At 41.4% G+C, this 20,318-nt stretch overlaps 1 protein-coding gene across 2 annotated transcripts in view; it reads left to right on the forward strand.

Moving 5' to 3' along the window:
• The first annotated feature begins 378 nt into the window (after window positions 1-378).
• LOC308386141 (ephrin-A5b-like) overlaps window positions 379-20,318 on the forward strand; it is an 84,563-nt gene continuing 64,623 nt past the window's right edge. The window contains exon 1 of one of the 2 annotated variants that reach the window (XM_080865461.1): window positions 379-1,283. In XM_080865461.1, the coding sequence (XP_080721587.1) occupies window positions 1,159-1,283 (125 nt within the window). In that variant the 5' untranslated portion in view covers window positions 379-1,158. The remainder of the gene's footprint in view (window positions 1,284-20,318) is intronic. The other variant, XM_080865460.1, reaches the window with a different exon arrangement.

The raw sequence follows: 20,318 nt of genomic DNA on the forward strand, positions 1-20,318 counted from the left end.
AACAACAAACACCGCTGCAGCGGCTCGGCTCCAAAACCCCACCGTGAAGAACTTGATTATGACCCCCACCTCCCCCGTGCACGAGCACGACAAATAATATGGTGAATTTGTGAGGTTGGATCATTTTTTCATTCAAAAAAACGATCTCCTCGGGGGGAAATGGTTTATTTAAAAGTGGGAAAAAGCAAAAATAGCCGATGAATCCAGGTTTTATTTGACTTATTTTCCTGGGAAAAGAGAATCAAGAAGACTGAACAGTCCGAGCTCTAGCCTCTCAACTGTCAAGATTTTTTTTCCAGTGTTCCCCGGCTGGCCCGGTAGAAGAGAGAGAGGGAGGGAGGGAGAGAGGGGGGGGGGGGGGGGGGGGGTAGAGGAGGAGAAGGGGGGGTTGGTCCGGGAGAGCTTGGCAGCGGGAGCCACACGGCGCTGCTTTTACTTGCTTCGCACCGCTTCTGGCGCGCTCTCGGTTACGTGGCAGAGCGGCTCGTCGGGGGACATTTAACCTGAAGACCGCGCGCGTTTACACGAGAGCTTTGTTATCTCGTGCTGTTGCTCTCGGTCGCTTGGATAGGAGAGATCGGACAGCTGCGGATTCAGCCGGAGCTCAAGCTGCTGCTTTGAGTGGTTGTCGCTGGATCCACGGGGAGCCAGAGGAGAGGTCCCGAGCTGGCGAGAGCGGCGACACGGGGACTGGGTGTCTGCGCTTTTTCTTTTTAAAACCTCTGCGCTACCAGGAACACTTTCCTGCTGCTTCTTTTATTCTAAAAGACACGCACACACACATATATATAATTCTTCTGTACTGCGTAGATTGCGCAGGGCTGCCTCCTGTTTTGAACTGTTTCACTGCGAGTTGGAGAAACTGTTCGCTGCGCGGTGCGGAGTTGAGCCGTGGATGAAACGGTGATTTTGTGGTGTCTCTTGATTTAAAGTAGATCCGATCGAGGAAATGATCTGACTGCTAAAACCCCAAGTTGCTGCTTTAAATGAAGAAGACGGCGTTTAAGCTCCAGATACAGAAGAATAGAGCTCCATCTTTAAGGAAATAAAAGTGGACTGTCATTCACACAGGCACAACCAGCACACATCAGAGCTTTTAAACCTGATTCAAGAAGGACTTTCGGCCAATTTTCAGTTCATCGGAGTTCCACAGCAATTATGCCGCAGGTGGACATGATCCTCTTCCTCATCCTCATCATTGGGATGTGCGTGTACGGCCAGGACCCTGCTTCCAAGGTGGTGTCCGACCGCTATGCCGTCTTCTGGAACAGAACCAACCCCAAGTAAGTAATCCCGCTATCCCACAGGGACGCAGCGACACGGAGCGGGGAGAGGGGGCTCTTTGTGCCCCGCCGGAGCGCCCTGTGCGCTGCCCCGTGTGCTGCCCCGTGTGCAGCAGTGCAAAAGGCTGATTGATTGGTTGAGGTGGTTACACTCTCAGCTCCATTTGTGGCATTACAGGTGCGCGCAACTGAAGGTAATGCACTTTAGGAAGCAAAGCAAAAAACCCAACGTTAAATACTGATAATTTAATGGCTCAGCTGTTATCACACCTGTTTGTGTCCATGATGTAACGTTTGCCTTTTAAGTGCCACCATTTTTAAATCTTCAAACGCAAGCCTGGCAGATTGCTCGCTGCCTCACTCACCTTAATAATTGTTGTCCTTGTTGATGGATTGTTGCATTGATTGAAGATTAATTGCCCCTCATGTCTGAGTCTTCTTTGTAATGAACCGTGCACATTTAGCAGCATAAATCTCCCCGTGACAACTCCTCAACAACAAGGTGTTTTTACACAGGCTGTCATTTAATGCTCACTGTTTGCTCCACATGATCAGGCTGGAAATTTGAATGCAGAAGTGTTACAAGTGCTGCTGGGAATGCATTACTGTGCTGCTTTAAAAATAATGCTGAGCCGCTTGCAGTCTGCTGTCATCGATTAGAAATGACAGGATCGTTTTGGTGCCAAATGGAGACTCATCCTGTGAGGGATTGCTGATATTCCCTGTCAGCTTAGGGTTAATGTTATTGATCTATCGCACTATCGCTGATAAATTGTAATCTGATGTGTTTCTTGCTTCCTGTTTGAGAGGTTTCTCCCAGAAACTTTTGCTTGGATCCTGAGGTGACATTTCTCCTCCGAAACTTCCTCTTGCTTGTGCCTGGGCGCCTCCCTCCCTCAGTGACTCAGTGCTTCACTTTTCCACCTTCAGCACCGGAGCACATAGTGATATGATGAGTGTTTGTCACTTTGTTTCAGCTTGAATACTTTCTTTATTAGCAGGCTGCAGTTTCAGAATGAGTCAATAAATAAATATTATATCAACATTTGCTCAGAGGCCAGGAACTGGTTTCTGGGCTTCAACAGTCAAAACACACATCAAGAGCCTTTGTATGTCTTTGTAATGGTCACCCTGAGGGCAAGTGTGTGTTACGGAGGAGTTAAACTGACAGGATGTTAATGATAGAAATGCAAATGCTGCGGCGGTGACATCAAAGGAGGTGATGCAGTTCTTGCTCTGCTGCTAACAGAAAGATATCTGAGTCTGATAACAGCCTTCTGTCACACTTGCTGGCTGCAGGTCCTCTCCTCCCTCCATTTTTGGCATTGAAGCAGTTCCCAGTTCCCAAGTCTAGTTTCTTGGTTGCCATGCTTCCCCCCCCACCCCCTTATCCAAGTGTCCCCTCCGCCTTGTCCGCCCTCCTCCTGGCCCATGCTGGGGCAGACAATAAGCGGGTACACAGGGGTATTTCAGCAGCGGCCAAGGCACAGCGTGGCGCTCAGTCTTGTGAGAGATCCACACATGCTGAGGTCACACACTTGGTAGTAACCAGGCAAGTTGCGGGTTAAGCAGCACAGAGGGGACCGTTGTCAGGGTCAAAACCAGGGCAGTACCGCTGGCCATGGGGCCCGATGACGGGCCCAGCACGGCACCCTGCCTGGACTTTGTCTCGACAGAATAGGGACTAAATAAATGAGTAACTCTAAATGACTGTCTCCTTTTCTCATTCATGACTTTAATCTAAACCTGACCCTTGCTGTATAATGTAAAAGAGGGCCATGCTAAAAAGCCCAGGGGCCCCTGACCCGCAGCAGAACTTAAGAGTATTCCATACAAGCTGGCGGGTGCTGAATCCCCGCTGTTTAATGTAACCATACTCAGTGTTGGAGTCCTGGGAACCTGCTGCGGTACAGTCCCAACTTCCAGATGAGCTTTCTTACCCCCCTCTTCTCCTGTTTCTGCTGCATATTTGACCAAAGTGAGGAAAAATGGCATCCGGAGCAGCAGTCCATACTCAGCCATTCATGAAATGCCCTACAGGAGCTCTGGAATTGAAATGGGAAGTGAGTCGTGAAAAATGGAAATGCTTTGACATTTTCATGTTTTTTCCATTGTTTCAGAGGAGCTGGAAGGAGCCCTTTTTTGTAATTTCGATAAACGTTGCGTTCGTGTTTGCCTTGCTTTCATCTTGGGGAACAATCTTCCTGCGCTGATGCTCGGTGCTGATTAGGCTCAGATGAGCGGGACTTGGAGCGGCGGTGGAGGGATTTACAGCCCTCAGGATGGCTCAGCCTTGCCTGGAGTTTGAAAAGCTTTCACAGTCAGTGACAGCGAGTCGCTGTGCTTGTATAAGCTACTTAATGAAATTAAAGAGAACTCCAGTATCAGGGAGACTTGTTAAAAAGAAACAGCTCACACATAATTGATATAATGACTTATAGTTATTTTTTTAAATGTTAAATCCCTCAAAAAGAATTAAAAGGACTTCAGATTATTGTCAGCTAAATCTGTCTGGTGTAAAGGCTGGAGGAGACAGAAACAATCTGTCCCATTAGTTTAAGGGGGTGTTAGCCGTGACGCACTTGGCTGCTATGCTGCTTTGGAAAGCAGCTAATTTGGATATAAACTTTAAAAATGCTGGTGTTTTACATAAATCTGCAAAGAGTGTGTGTCTCCTCTTAGGTCAGATATTGTCTGTGTGGTGGCCGTGCCGTTTGAGAAGGTTAATAAGAACTGTGTACTTAATAAATTGTTCATAAAATATGAGTTTATTAAACGAATTATGTGTATCGACAGATGTGCAGAAAGCAATTTTGCAGACAAACTTTTGTGTTCTCAGGTTGCAAAACATTTTTCTGCTATTCACATTTACAGCCCAACCCTGATGGAAGATTTAGTGAGATTTACAGATGCACTAATATTCATAATAACACACCTCAGGGCGTTTTAGGACCTTGTTTCTGCAAAGTGATCCATTACTATTAGTATATTAGTGCATTAAAGCCAGTAAAACAGGCATATTGTGTCCATTACGTTATCTTTTGGGCCAGTTGAAACTCTCCTATGCTCCTGACACATGATATCATGAGACTATCCGCTTCTCTCAGGGTGTAACGGACCATTCCTGCTGCTCCGTAGAGCGGCGTTTTAGCCAGCTAGCCAGCTGCGAGCATGAAGATCCATTTGAGTGAGTCCACATCGTCAAGTGATGCTGAGCCCCAGCCACTTAAATCTGCGTTGGGATTATTCTGGGGTTCCTTGGACGATTTTCTCCTCTGTAAGAAGTCTCTGGCCCCAAAAAACACCGAGAACTTCTCATTTAGAAGGAGAGAAACATATGATCAAAAATAAAAAAAGTTTTTGAAATGTTGTTGGTGTATTTTCAGGTATTACAGTTAACTGCTGCTGCAATCTGCTTTAAAAAGTTGTACCAAATGTTTAAGAAATAACTAAATGTTTAGTTGAGCAGATCTTGGAGTGCCAACAAATATTTGTTAATGTCAAAGTAATAAAGCATTAATAACTTATCTATTACTATTAATTTAACGTCTATCCTACCTTATAAAGTGTTTTCCTGTGAAGGTTTTAATGCTCACAACAGTATGGAGACCACCTTTAGTAATAACTATATGAAGTATGATGTGAAAACTAGCAATAAATCCAGTTGTGGTTTACAGGCCCTCAATAAATTTTATGAGATTATATTATTAAATGTTCACCTAGTGTGATCCATCCTCATAAATGTAACATATGAAGCGTTTATTAAAAAAGTAACAGCAGGGTAAAAACAGCCCAGTCAAGGCAAGAAACCTGGAAAACAAAAACTGCAGCTTTTCCTTGTGGAAACACTCATGTAAGAAAAATGAGCCACAGATGTTCCTTGTCAGCTTAGTCGGCTGTGTCAGTAACCAAATGATGGAATAAAGTGAACGAGTTGGGTATTTAGTGCTGCTCTGACAAGGAGCTATTAGCGAATTCCCCGCTCACCAGCTATTTAGCTGCTTCATTAAAGCCCACCCGGGTCCATATGGCCTGCATGCAGGCGTTGCCTTCGCCCAAGGTGTTTATTTGTTGCTGATAGGTGGGATCAACTGAGAATCAGGGCTGAGTTCCGACCCTAATCTCCCAAGCTGTTTGTGTCTCCGATGCCATGGAAACTGATACCCCTCGTCATCAAAGAACCTCATTGGGTGGGACTAATGACCTGACAGCTGGGCAGAGAGGGATTCCAGCATTCAGGGGGAGCACTGTCACCCCAGGGGTTTCCTTTAATCCTTGATAATGCTCATCCAAAGCTTTCCACAGCAGATGCAACATATTTCTCCATAAGATAGTCAAAGAATCTTTTCAGTGGCCTATTTTCATGTATAAGTGTTCACTTAAAAGACCTCTCTGATGATTGGCCGTTTGCAGTGAAACCCTCCGCGTGCACAGTTCTCCTCATGGCAGAATGACCTCCGATATTTGTTTTTCCTACACCGCTCTCTTTTTAATCTCCACTTAAAGAAACAATACTCCATTTTTCACTTGGTGGCGAGTTGATGTTGTGATAGTTTCCCAGTGGCATTGTGAGTTGCCCCATTTGCATTGTTCCCAGTGTTTACCCTCGCTTTCCCCTCTCAGCCTTTTCCCGGCTCCCTGCTGCTTGGTTCCGCTTGGATTAAAAACGGACACAAAAAGGCAACCATGTCCAAATATTGACTGGGTCTCAGGACCGTAGTCCTCTCCCAGCGCTGGCACAGAACACCTGAAAGGCCGCTATTGTTCCAATCGTACTCAGCAGCCCATAGCCGGCTTTTTAGCTATGCAGAGACAGAGAGGAGGAGACGGGAGAGGTGGAAGTGAAGAGTGTGTGTGTGCTATCTAAGGTGGGGCAGGGGGTTTCTACGGAGAAACTTACACATAAGAGGCCAGAGGCTACAGCAGGGGAACAGTGTCCAGGCCGCGGCATCCCAGGGTGGGGTCAGAATCAGTGTTTCCACCCTGAGGAAGTATCAGTCTCAAAAGGCATCAAAGAGAGCAGAGCAAATGTGATTTCCTGCACCGGGGGCTTCAGAAACTGTCAATAAACTGAGCATGAGAGGCATCTTATCTGAGGTTTACCTTCCATTTTATTACAGAGTGCAGAAGCATTAAGCCCGCTCACAGCACTTCAGTCTCTCAGTGCATGAAATGAAAGAGCGTCAAATCTCAGATAAGAAATCTCCCATATTCAACTTCTCATATGTCCGTTTCCTACCACTCTGTGTACTTTAATCAGTAGTACCTTACAGAATGTACTTCAGGAAGGCTGAACCTTCGGGTCAATTAAACCGGGAGCTCTATAGTCTCAGTTTTCTGCAAAGAGGGGGAAAGCTTTCCTGCGGAGACCCGTCAATCTACATGCCGTCTGTGACTGCCTGGAGAGTGAAGCTGCCTCAATCCTCCCTTTATGCTCTGACTAAAGACTCCCTCATGGTACTGCGTTGGTGCTATGCGGAGTTTTGCATATATACATCTACCTGTTATAGTAGTCTGCTGCCACTTGGGGGCTGTTTCATAAATATGTGGAATGCCTAGAAATATAGACAACTGCAAAAAGGTTTATGGTTTAAGCCAATCTTTCAGCCTGAGCGTGGTCACTGCTAATGGGTGACTAGCTGTTGGCCTTTTGTAGGAACGACCACAAATGTGTCTCCATCGCTTCTGTTGTTGGTTCAACTCCCACAATTCTTACACACTGTCATCAGCGTGGGACCATAAATCAGCCTTAATAAGGGCACGGCCCCAGGCTGCCAGGGAGTGACTGACAGGAAGCAGTGACTAAAGCTTGTGTAGCGGGTTTACTGGTTTACAGCAGTATCTCTTTTGAGGTCCAGCACAGTGAATGCACTGTAGATACAGCAACATATCGATGCATCTCATTTTCCTTCGCCATTTTTGTTTTTCATTGCCAGATTTTCCATCTTTTTTTATTCTAAATAGTTTTAGTTTCGTATTCGTGAGAGAGAAAAAAACAGCTGACAGTGCAGCACCACGACACCAAACAGATTGCAAGAGATATCAGCTCACTTTAAGAATTTTCAGGAATCAATGCTGGAGAAAAATCACACTTAGTGGAAAAAATTATCTGTTGACCAAAATTTGAATACAACCTCATTTCGGCAAAGCAGGGGAAAAGGCTGATAGTAGTCTAGATGACTGTGTGTTAAATTACTGCAGTTCTCCGAAAATTTTAAGTAAAATTACTCCAAGAGTCAGAAAAATCTAAAGTAGTGCAAAAAAAAAAAAAATCCTAAGAAGTATAATTTCATGGTACACGATTAGATGGATTTATGGGATAAACATTGATATACTGAAAGAATAATAAGCTATGCATAATTCAGCAATGATTAAAATCAATCATTAAATCTCCAATAGAGCACCTCAGGAAATCTGAAAATGTCTTTGCATGTAAAATAATAATAAAAAATCTCCTTTACATCATCAAAAGACTTTTTAAAGAATAATGCCACTTCTTGGATTTAAAGAAGTGAAAAAAAAGTCAGCCAATGAGGTATTAATTTAATTCGAGATACTTGTGAACGTGTGGTAAGAATTTTCTAACGCTTAGTATTTGCAAAAAATACCAAAATGAAAAACATCTGCCGAATACAATAAATTCAACTTGTTTTCAGTACAAATCAACGTTTCAAGTGTTTCGAAAGAAAGAAGAAAAAAGCAACTCAAGAGCATTAAAAGTGTATTTTCACAAAAGTTTAAAAGAAAAACGGCCTTATAGTTTTATAGTACAGTGTGAGTTACTTTTACTACAAATTCTCTCAAATCATTCTTTCTTGAAAAAGATCAAAGTAGTTCAATTAAAATAATAGAGGAAAGAAAAACTACCCAGTTCTTGAATTTTATAAAGCGAAAAAATCTGCCCTTGCAGCATAACTAAAAATTCACACACATGTAAAATGTATGTGAATGTCGATATTATGCTTGGTAATTTGCACGAATGAAGAAAAAAGTCAGTTTTTTGCACTTTTAGGTTTCTTGAAATAGACTAAAAAAGGGTGCTAGAGTCTAGAGTGGCTCTTGACATATAGAAAAATGTGCTTACTGTACATTTGAAAATGTATACTTTGCATCAACATGCGTCAGTTTTGTGAGGAATTCAGTAAAAGTGAGTGCAAGTTGAAAAAAGACAGAAAACGGTAAACATCATCTTTCGGTTTAGGAAAAGTGGAAAGTAGAAAAATGCTTATGCAACAAAACTTGTGTCAAGTTTTAGAAAAAGAAACCCGAATGAGGCAAAATGCCATTAAAAGTTTTTTGATCTAGTGAAAGTAAAGAATGAGCCAGAGCCTTTCACACATTGTCCTGTCAATCATGCAAATCTGCTCAGAATCTAGACCAAGAAAAGGCAGATTACAGGACCAGACTCTAGAAAGCATCAATAAATCATGTCTAGATCGGTACAATTAGATTTTTGTAGCTGATTTTTAAGAGTTGTGATTAAAGATGAACCAGAAATAATGTAAAATGTGAAAAATACCAATTTGTTTCAGGGAACCGGTTGTAATATATGTATAATTTTTTTTTCTTCAGATTTTTTCCCTTTGTGTTGAAGAAATAAAACTTTAACTGTGACTTAGCAGATCCTCGATAAGATCCATAAGAGTTCAGATCAGATACTGTGAGAGTTTGGCTTCTTGCGTTTGATATGCGTGACAGTCACTGTGTTAGTGGGAGACTCTTCAGGCCTGATCTCACACCGTCTCACTCCACTGCACAGAGCTTCACTTTTCTGCCGTTTTAATCTTAGCGGGCCTTTTTTGTGTGTATGTGTGTGTGTGTGCTCTTTAAATGTGAGTGGTGAAATGGCATCCCCTGTGTCTTTGTAGGCACCGGTGAGGGTATTAGCAAAGAGGCTCTAAGGGGCTTAAGAGGTCAGCCTCCCCTTTGTGTGGAGACACAAAACACTTCCTGTGAGACCCTTCACCCCTCTCTGTTCTTCCCTCAGAAAGCCAGGCCCTGCCTGACCATTCACATTAATCAGTCTTAACTCCTAATGACTGCAGTAAAGCTTCAAAAAAGTGCCTCCAAAAAAGTCCTAAGAGCCACTAAGCTGCTAACAGACTGGGCACGGCTGCCGCTGTTTGCAGGGCATCACTTAATATCAAAGATGGCAGGGTGGTTGCCCAGCCATCCTGGCGTCCCTTTCCGGACTCCAAAAACTGTCGAGACGTGCGTGCCGATTGTTTCTTAAATTGTGTGCCACCGTTCACACTAAAATCATCAGTTTTGGAGGAAAATGTGTGGGTACTGTGTGAATTATTGAGCCAGATTACCTCATGCAAACCCAGTGCCAGTCAACTTTAATCCATTTTTCTTGATTGTAATGCGTTGTTTGGCCTCACTCTATGTTGTTTCTTACCAGAAAGTAAGAAGAAGAAAAGTGCTGGAAACAAAAGTTCAAATGAAGTTGCTTAACTGGGACTTTTCAGGAGTTACGACCGATAAAATGACTTGACAACAGTGATAAATTTTTGCTTTAATGAAGTTACAGGTGTATTTTACTAAGTAAATGAATCAGGTGGAAAAGTTTTCTTTGACATGTTTGGATTATTTAAAAGTGAATTAGTCTCCTTGAGCTTTTTTTTTTGTTTTAGACTGATGAGGATAAAGGTTTGATTTTTTTCTGACGCAGCAAAGAAAAAGGTTTTGCTGTCTCCTCTGGTTTAAGACAAATGGATGTAATGAGAAAATTGGCACTTCGGTGGATTCAAATCATACACAATTACATCTGAAACCTAAACTGGCTTCAGATATATGCTTGATGAAAAGCAAATGTGATCATTTTGACAGCAGGGGCCAAACCTCCAAGTCAGTGTTTCTGGAACTAAATTTGGGTCAGTGCGGCTTTTGGAGGGAGGCCTGAAACGAAAAGTATGCATACCTCCTCAATGGGACGATATTTCCTGATTTTAAACGGCTGCTGACTTTGGGTTTTCTGTGTATCTTGGAAGAAATTAGACAAAGCTGATGTGTGAGCGTGTCACTGTTCCAGTCAGTTTGTTGAATCATGTGTGATTCACAGAGCGATGAAGCTCTCAGAGCTTCACGTACCATAGGCATATTTTTTTTTTGTTGGTTTTAGCCACAAAGACAAACCAAAATATCCCTGATGAACCAAAAGCTTTTGTGGGAGACTCTGCTGCTGCCTAATTGCTTTTGTTTCTCGGGTTCAAATGTCTCGTGTAATCGTTTTGGTATGGGGGTTTATCTGATGCTGGTTAAGAGCTGTGATTTTTTCATACCACAACAGAGAAGGCTTTTTAGCTGTTTGGCCATTTTCAGACTCCTGCGGTGAAAAATATTGACTGTTATTTATCTGCATGTGTTGTTTAGTGAACTTGGTGTGGCTTTGCGGGACCTTTCGTGGGGCTCGCCGGCCTGTTGAAACTCAAAAGTGTTTCCTCCTGTTGGATTTCAGCAGACTTGGTGCTTTGGGACCCATGAAATATTAAAAAAGCTGTTTGTGATCTCACGATAGAGCCTGGACAAACCTTCACACGCAAACCAGGAGAAATCCAGGTCAGGACCGCCATGACTTTAGCACAAGGGTCGATACGATGTTGGCCTTTTTAAAAAAAAATATTATTTCTCACAAATCCTTTCCTGGCCTCTGTTGCTTTGGTGATGAATGACTGTGATTAAATTGTTTTTGGTATTTTATCACTGTACAGCTCGAACTTCAGGGCCATTAATTGAAATCTCAGACTGCCAAGATCTGTACACTTTCCATAGACGTGGCTGACTGACTTCCCCTCCTCTTCGCCTTTTTCTCTGCGGTGTGTGGCGGAGCGGTGCAGCACAGGCAGCCATTTTCCAAATTCGACTCCATTTTGTTTCAGGGGGAAAAAAAGTAGGTTACGAATCCCGGGCTATCACACGAGCAGTTTCTGATGTTTTCTCATTCCATGCTACTGATCCTGGCGTATTTTACGCCTCCTACCGAGTCCTTAAAGTCAGGTTTTCTTCAATCGAGCGCAAAGAATCTTTTAAAATATTCCTTGTTTTTTTTCCCCGAGAATCTTTTAAACGATTCCTTTTTTTCAAGAATATTTTAAAAGTTTCGTTTTGACGTCTGGTGAAAATGAGATTTTTTTCTGCGTTGCCAAAATTAATTTTCACTTCTCTGAAGATAATTCAGGTTTTTTGGACTCTGTTATGGAGGGAAATTATTTGACAAATAGAATTTTTGTATTACTGGAGATAAAAATGTTTATTGTACGTCTGGAGCTTAAACTTTAACAGAAAATAGATAAAGGCTAAAAGCAGCACAGTAACTATCAAAATTAGCATGAAACACTAAACGAGACAACTGCAACTTTTCCCACCCTTAAAAAGAGTCAAAAAGACTCGACATGTGCACTGAAATGAAACCAGATTAAACAAATATTGGAAAATGACGTGACTTCTAGTGTAGTTTTGATTTCTTGAGGCTTTTTCGAGCACTCCAGCCTCAAATGAATCAAAATTCAAGTCCAGTTAGAAAGAAGCTAGTTCAACAATGAGGGCAGGAAAAGTTTAGCATCTTAAAATTCTGCTTTTTCACCTTGTTGTTCATGCTGCTTCTGATTGACCCACTAACACAATGCTGAGCATACACGGTGCGTTTGATTTTTGCACGAACCCTTCGGTGTGCGCCGCCACAGCTGCCCTTACATGAGCTGGTACCTTGGCTCATATCACTGGTCGCAGCAATGGCAGCAGCACGGTGGGAACACGCGGGCAGACGCTGCGAGCGCTCGCGCTGATGATCCCCTTTTATGTCTTGGCTCCATCAAGGCTCTGAGTTATTCTAGTGCATAATTGATGGAGGAGTTAGAATAGCAGAAGTAATGCGATGAGAGGGTGCAGCCAAGCGGAGCGAAGGATCGCGTGCGTGGGGCTGCAAACATTGCAGGGGACGAGAGGAGGGCATCTGGCGTAACAGGTCCCAGCGCTGAGTCGACACAGCCTATGTCACCGTCTCAGCCAATCGCTGCTCTCCTCTTCCCTGCCAATGAGACTTCTCCGCCAGAGCGGAGTACTACGTTCTCATGAATCACACAAGAAGCTGTTATCAGCTGTTATTACCCCTCTTATGCACTGGTTTTAATCTTCAACTTGACGATGTTTAGCTAAGATAAATTTAGTGGTAGTTCTACTCTGATTGGTTTGGAATGCAGTAAATAACTTTGGGGTATTTTTGGCCCCAGAAGGCTTTCTTTGTCCCCGTAGTGCATTTCTTTAGGTCGACTGCGGGATCAGCAGGGGCAGGGTGTATATCACACCTAGACGAGCACCTACAAAGAAAAACTAATGGCCCAACAAGCCCGCATTGTCTGTTTAACAAAAGGGACAAGGTCACAGATAACCTGCCACATCCGACATCAAAGACTCTGAGGAAAGGCTTAAAGAACAGGCGAGGAGACGGCTAAAGTTTCACTGTGGTTTAACGTCAAATAGTTATTAGACCAACAGGAAAGTAAAGGGATAAATAAAATGAATATTAAAAACACTCACAAAAAGTTTTCTTTAATTTCTTGGAGAAAGAAGTTACGTTCAGACTTAAATAAAAGCTACAAATATTCAATTTACAGAGGTAGTCATGAGTTAATACTTGATTTAATCCAGCTCATAAATCACTCTAATTTACCCTTGCATACATGAAAATGTAGCTGTTTTTGATGAGGGTTTTTTAAAGTTTCAGGGAATTGGAATGATGGAATGAACAGATTAAGTCAAGAAAATTCCCCAACGTTAAAAATACTTAAACATTAATCACTGCTTTTGCTGAAAAATTACTGCTTTAAAAAGAAAATATAGGATTAGAGTGAACTAAGTGGAAAATATGTTGATTATTGCAGTTTAATAAGCACAGCCAAACCACCGATTTTCTATAAAACCTTTCATGGAACTAGTTTCTCTTACTCAGACCATATGATTCCTACATATACTGAGTTTGTTGTGTTTGAATTAGTCTCTTATGCAGTGTTTTAAAGTGCAAAATCGCTCACAGCTAATGGGAATTTATTGCAGCTTCACAGGCATAGAAAGTGTTTTTTTTTAATTATCCAGCAGGCAGCGTAATAAAAACAGTAAGTTGTGCAGAGTTTTTGCGTGTGGCTCTGCAGACAGTAGCCGGTGGCTGAAGTCGGCTCTGAAACACAGACCTGTCCAGCGGAGCACTTAGAGGCCACTGGACCGGGAGTGTGCCTATTAAGATCATAAAATCTCGCTCATAAAGATGTTTTATTTGTTTCCTGAATGTGCCGTTTGCTTAGGTTTCCATCAGAAGTCTTTATGGCTCAGTACTCATATTTCTGTCTCTGGACGGAGGTGACTATTAAGTTTTAGTGCACTTCTGTAAGTTTCAAAAGCCTGGTCACCAAAAGTTCACTAATTATTTTTTCTTTGCATCAACGTACTAAAAAAAACCCAAAAAATACAACTCGATGTTGTGGAATAAAAATCACAGAAAGGTGTCATTTTTTTTCTTTTTTTATGTCAGGGGTTATATATTTGTTACAGGGAAGAGAAATTAAAAAAATATTTTTCGTTAAATGTATAGTTTAGGAGCTGAATCAGCAACTTTAAGTAAATGTACAAAACTATATTAATAACTGTACTTGCATCTACAATAAATATGATCATATGTCTTCATATGTCTTTTACATAGTCAAACAAAAAACAGTTATACATTTGTAACTAAAATATGTAAAAAAGTACAATTTATATCAACATACATGTATTTTTATTAAAAATAATTGAAGTTCATATTTTTCTCTGCAACTCAATTCATAGTTCATATGTATACATATATATTTATTATACAAGGTGAGTCAAAATAAGTTTTAAAGATATATTATTTTTAGCACACATAAATAGCATTTCAAAACAGTCTTGAGCATTGATATGTAAGTTTGTAGTTTACTAGTTGTCTTAGACTTTTACTGTGACATATGACAGTATGGTGCTGTAAACTTGATTTAAATAATAAAATTCGAAAGAAATTAAATGTAATGTTAAAGTCAAAGATTTTAATAATTTAGGAACATTTTTTATATCATGAAAAAATGTTAAAACAAAAATGTAGTCAATGTAAGCCTCCATTTATGTTTTAAATTTTCATTCAAATGTGGATTTTTTTTAATCTTTCAATAAAGCATTCAGATGTTTAAATCTTATGACTGCTTAGCCTAAATTATGGGGGGGGGGGGAAATTTCTTTGATCATTTTTCAAAGGCGAACTGGATTTGGAATGAACCTCGCCTTAATGCCGCCATGTCTCGTTGGTTTCCCCTTCTGTCGCTTTACCTCAATTTCACTTATTTTGAACCTCTCTGATTATTGGCTGGAATAAAAGGAAAGAATTGATTGAAGAAGAAGAGGATGGGGGGAAAATGGACTTGGACTTGGGTGTCGAAGTCCTGTGACTGCTTCTTTGGGTCACATGGTCTTTCCAGAAGTAGTGCTGGTGAGGTCTAGACACGCGATACACAGGGGGGTTAGAGAAACACGCCGGCTAAGACGTCACACACATTTACCATCCACCAATCCACTCCTGTATGGAGGCAGGCCCATTCTAAATTTTGCCCAGCAACCCAGCAGTGTAGTGGGAGATGTGGTGCTGTGATGCAGCACGACTCTTTGACACACTTCTTGACTTTTCCAATTAGTAGCTATTATTTAGCGATTATTTGAAATCACTGCAAATAAAATTTTGATTCTGTGTGGGCCGAAAGTTTGCGTCAACTTTGTTATAATGATGTTAATTGTTATTTCGGGTGAAATCAAATCAACTTGCGAGGCCAAAGCCCCAGCTGAGAAGTCTTTTTTAACAATCTGCCGATATTTCGTCCATGTCGTTAAAAACCTTCAAAATGTTCAAAATTTGGTTAAAACCCTGCACACTACAGTGAAAATGGGTAAAATGCAAATTTGATCCAAGCACCCCCCCACCACCTTCCCTGATACCCCCACCACTGCACCCATAAGGGAAAAAAAAAACTGGGTGTGTTCTTGTAGAAAGTCACCAATCAGGATTAAATCATAACCCCTCAGCAGCCAATGAGCCATGGACCAGCTGTGCTTTCATTGGCCCGCAGAGCACTGATAACCAGAACTGTGCCAGATACACCAGGGTAGAAATAACCCAGAATTACTGTAGCCTGAAGGGAGCAAAGCTCTTAATGCAGCATGTTGAATCCATGCTGCAGAAGCCTGCTGCTTTCTGGGAGATGTAAACTGTATGGTTACTATGTACTGTGGCACACATACACACTGTTGCAGTGCCCATGACGTGATAGAAATGTTAGATGGTTACATGGAGCTGAGTTTGCTTTTTTTGCTTCCACACCTCCTTACTTACTCTGATTTTTATTTCTCACTTTGCTTTTTAATGAGAATCCAAAACGAATGACGACAAAACCGAATTTGCAAAATACTAACGTGCAGCTGCAATGTGACTTTATTAGAGAAACTGCCTTTGTATAGGTCAGGGTTAAATCAGTGCGGACCCTGTTTTAGAAACACAAACTCTAATATTGAAAATGTATGCTGTCTCCCAGCTTTGCTGTCCAAATGTTAAAATATGTCAGAAGTCACAGAACTTCGATGGAAAATTCACTTAAGAAAAAAAGTAAATATGTATATATATATATATATATATATATATATATATATATATATATATATATATATAATAGAAAATGTTTCTCTCTGTTAGCTAGCTTTTGCTCAAAAGTAGCTGGAACAGCTTTCTAAGTCTTGTATTGTGTTTGTCATAATCGCAAAATGTCTTTTTGGTTTTCCAAAAGTATTTATTATAATTGAAAAAGTTGTTAAGTCCCTACAAAACAGGTGCTGTATCCCTGTAGTATTTGCATGTATGATAATTTGAAGAAGAATTTGCATGTATAATATGAAAACCTTGTTTAGTAAAATACTGAAATGCACGTGAATCTGTGCATGCGTGAAACTAACACATTTTCATATAATTATGTAAATATGTTGCTAAACTTAGAAACTGACCATGTAGATTGATGTTATTTTCTCTTCATATTCAAATGTTGGTGATTTTGACCAAAAAATGTGTTTAGCATCATTTTAGAATTTGTAAAAATCCTAGGCTTTGTAGAGCTTTAGTTTTTATTTACACTCCAAAATATGTTTAATTTAATTTGCCATTTATACAAGCTCACAGTAAAGCAGCAGAAAGCTGTTGTAAAGCAATATCAATAAAATTTGGGCCTCATTCCCAATTTTTTTTTCATTTTTTGTAGGAACTCTTCTAAGCTAGCATGTCGTAAACCAAGCAAGCGTACATCATAAAAATATATGAGGATTAACAGCAAAGCCGCGCTAAAAAAACAAAAACAAGACAACAGTTCAGATTTTTAGTACATTTAGGACTTTCGTATTGGCTAACCCTGCTGTCCAGATGTTAGTCGACCAGCTGTTGCGGCTCTGCTATCAGAAATGAGAAGGGCAATTAAACCTTCTCAGACTTGACAGCTTTGTTCTACCGTGTAAAAAAAGAAAGAATCCACTTTTACCCCTGGCTGCTATGCTAACTCCTCAGCTCTCGGCCAGGATTGAGCTGAAGTCCCTTCCTCCATGTGTGCAGCACACACCCAGTGGACATTTGTTAAAGCTTGAGGTTATTTAAAAATATTTTCCTCAGCTTTTTTTCTCTTTGCTTTTTGCATATTTCAGTACAGTATCAACTTGCTGAAAACACAAATGTTTTAAGCCTTAGTCCAAATCTGGAGCAGTTTTGTGACCAGATCCTCGGAGCAAATTGCTTTGGTTGTGATCCTGTAAGAAGAAGTTCAGGTGCTGCACAGATGAAAGTCAGCACATTGGGGACTTTAATTTGGCGGTGTGCTCTGTGGCTGCAGACACACATTTAATCTGCTGTGGAAAATGAGTGTGCAGACTTTGGGGAGACTTTTACACATGCTCAAAGGCCATGCATCTCTGCACACAGAGGAAAAGACACACACACACACGGATGCAGACTTGTGTGTAGGGTGTCATATGTTTATCCTGTAAGTCAGCTGTTTGATCATAATTTGTGATTAATCAGCCATGAGAGCTTTCGAATTAAGAGCAGCTTTTCATGTCAGAGTAACTGCAGCCTAATCCGTCTGGCCTTGCCCAAATGCTTTCTAGTTTAGCGAGCAGATGACACAGAGCAGGGTGCTCGTGCTCGTATGTACGGAGTCTCTTATAGCTAGAGTGGCAGGGATTGACTTCTGCCTCACTGATTAAATGTGTGTTTTGGGGGATACTTTCCATTTCGGGAGAGTCTGCTTTCACATTTAGACACTTTCATTTATATACAGTCAAGCAGGTGAGGAACCTGAGGAGCCTCTCTTTCTGGAAAGCAGAAACTGAAGGAAAATTACTCCGAATAAAAAAAAACTAAGTGCAACGAGATGGATGTGTTAGAAGATGTCAAAGTAGAATTACTCCACAAAAATAAGATTTCTTGTACCAGTCTTTCAGGGAAACTGGTCAGAAAACACTACATGTTCATGTAGCATCACTTCATTGTTTCTAAAACATTTATACCTTTAAAAACTTCACATCTTCCGTTTCATTCCGCAGGAATAACATGGAGTAAATAGACTAGCATGTGGCTGATAGCGCTAATAATTTGTCTCTCTCGATTTTTTTCCAGCTTAGTTCGCCGATTTGGAAGATAATTTAGCTCCTTTATTTTTTAATCGTGTAATGAATGGACTAAAGTAATAAAATATTTGTTACGCGTGGACTGTTTGTACACTAATGTCTGGTTCTACGCTATTATAGTCGAATACGATATAAATGCTGATTCTTTTAGGAAATTTAAATGACCATTTACGATACAATACGGCATTTGTTTCGATGAAAGTTCGTTAAAAGAGGCTCGTTTAGAGGTGTTGTAATGATTTTTGTGGATGTGTAATATGGCCGACTAAAGTCTTATGATTTAGCTAATAAATGTGCGAGTATTACCAAGACCCTTGTACTGCTCAATCATGTAATGCCACAGTATTTGCTACGATGGTTAATACAGCAGCATTCCTGTAACTGTAGGGGAACGGTGACAATGCTCATCTTTCCATGCCCATGAAAGATCAGACTGAATTCGTGGTATGAGGTAAGGACATTCACTTATCTCTCACACAGACATTACTATAGGATTACTATAGAAACACTCAAATGGCAATATAATGGTAACCAAACAGCTGGCAGTATTATACTGTAAAGCTTGCCTGCTATGCAGCACAGCGGGTTGTGCTAAAAAACTGTTATTCTATTTTGCGGTAAGTATACACTAAAATAACAGTTAAAAGCATCTGGACTTCTGCAGAAATTTAATTTCTTAAAGTTCTTTTTTGGGTGAAACTGATCCTAATTTCCAAGATGATTCAGTTTGAAGCTAGGCTTTGATTCCAGACTGTGAAGTCTTTAATCCAAAGATTTGCAGACTCCCCTCCCATCTGGTAGAGTCAAGTCACAGCTCGGTTAGACCCAGACATTTGCTCAAAGCATAATGTGGACAAAGGGTGGACAGCGGCTCAGGCTAGTGCAGCTCTGATTTTCCTGTCATTTCTGCCACACGCTGCAGGATCAGCTGCAAAAATATCAGATCCTGCCATAAGGAACACTTGGCACATATGTATTAAGAAACAATTTCCCCCTAATCGCATGGGTTATATTGCCATTAAAATGCATCAAACTCACCCTGCATGGCATGCCCCGGGCACACTGTTCCCTCCCCACAAATGTTTCTCCTACTGCCCTTTTGTTCCGCTCCAGAATGGAGTTGACGCGTGTGAAACCGAACGTGATACCAGGGGCCCGAGAGTTCATTATTCCCTGCTGTTCTCACGGGGCGAGTGAAAAATCACTCCTTTGTGCCAAGGAAGAAAGAGCCTTCCTCTGACCTCATGGTTGCGCAGTGTAATGTGAAAAGGCCCAGAGGTTTGTGTGGTGTAGCCACACCCACTCTGTTGTGGAGCCGCCATGGAATCCGACCGGGGTCCCTCGTCTGTGAGAGTGAGAGCTACGGAAAAAAACCCTGCCTTTTGTAAACAAATGTTTGGATCCCACATCATATACCACACTAATTGGACTTTGGCTGCTCACAGCATCTTTTTTGGGGGGGGAGATGGGGGGGGGGTGTTCATTTTCTGCCTTCTCCGTACACTGACCACTTCAGACCACAGCCACTCTCCAATTAGGCTCTCTCTTTTAACAGACATCTTTTTTCCTTTTCACTTTCTCTGTGCTGCAGTGCTGTGCAGTACCAGATAAGTTGGAATTATAGGTTTCTTGATGTCTCCTCAGTTAGGGGCTCTCCTCTCCTCGTCACATCTCTCAGAAAGTCGACCAGCTTCAAACACAGTCCCCTCTTCATCAAAGTGGCTGCAGAAAGTTTCTTAAGTGCAGATCCTGTACGGTGGTGGATCTGAAGAGGCGTTCTCAAAGCTACAATCTGAATGCTACCAGATGACATAATGACCCACAGGAGCCTGCTGCCTTTCAGGTGTTACTTAAAGCTGTGTGTGGTATGTTTATATCTGTGTGTGTGTATATCTGAATGCCATAAGTATACACAAATGCAAAAACTTCTTTTTTGGGGGAACACCTTGAAATGCTTGTTTGGTTAAAGTAAAAAAAAAAAAAAAAACTACACTTTTTTAAGTACACTTTGTTAGTGGTGGGTTGGACCCTGTTTTTTCCTTCAGAGCTGCCTTCGCTCTCTGTGGCGCAGTTTCAGTGCAATGATGGAAACATTCCTCAGAGATTTTGGTCCATATTCATAACAGCAGCATCACACCAAGCTGTGACTCTCATTTCACTGTATCCTAAAGGTGGATGACTGTGGAGGCCATTTTTGTAGAGTAAAGTTTGAGATGATTTGAGCTTTGGGACAGTATGTTACTCTGCTGAAGTCATCACACTGTAGTTGCAAAGGGATGGACGTGGTCAGCAACAATACTCAGGCTGTGGTATTTAAACGAT

Source organism: Rhamphochromis sp. 'chilingali' (genome assembly GCF_963969265.1).
Source record: "Rhamphochromis sp. 'chilingali' genome assembly, chromosome: 2".
Classification (NCBI taxonomy): Eukaryota; Metazoa; Chordata; class Actinopteri; order Cichliformes; family Cichlidae; genus Rhamphochromis; species Rhamphochromis sp. 'chilingali'.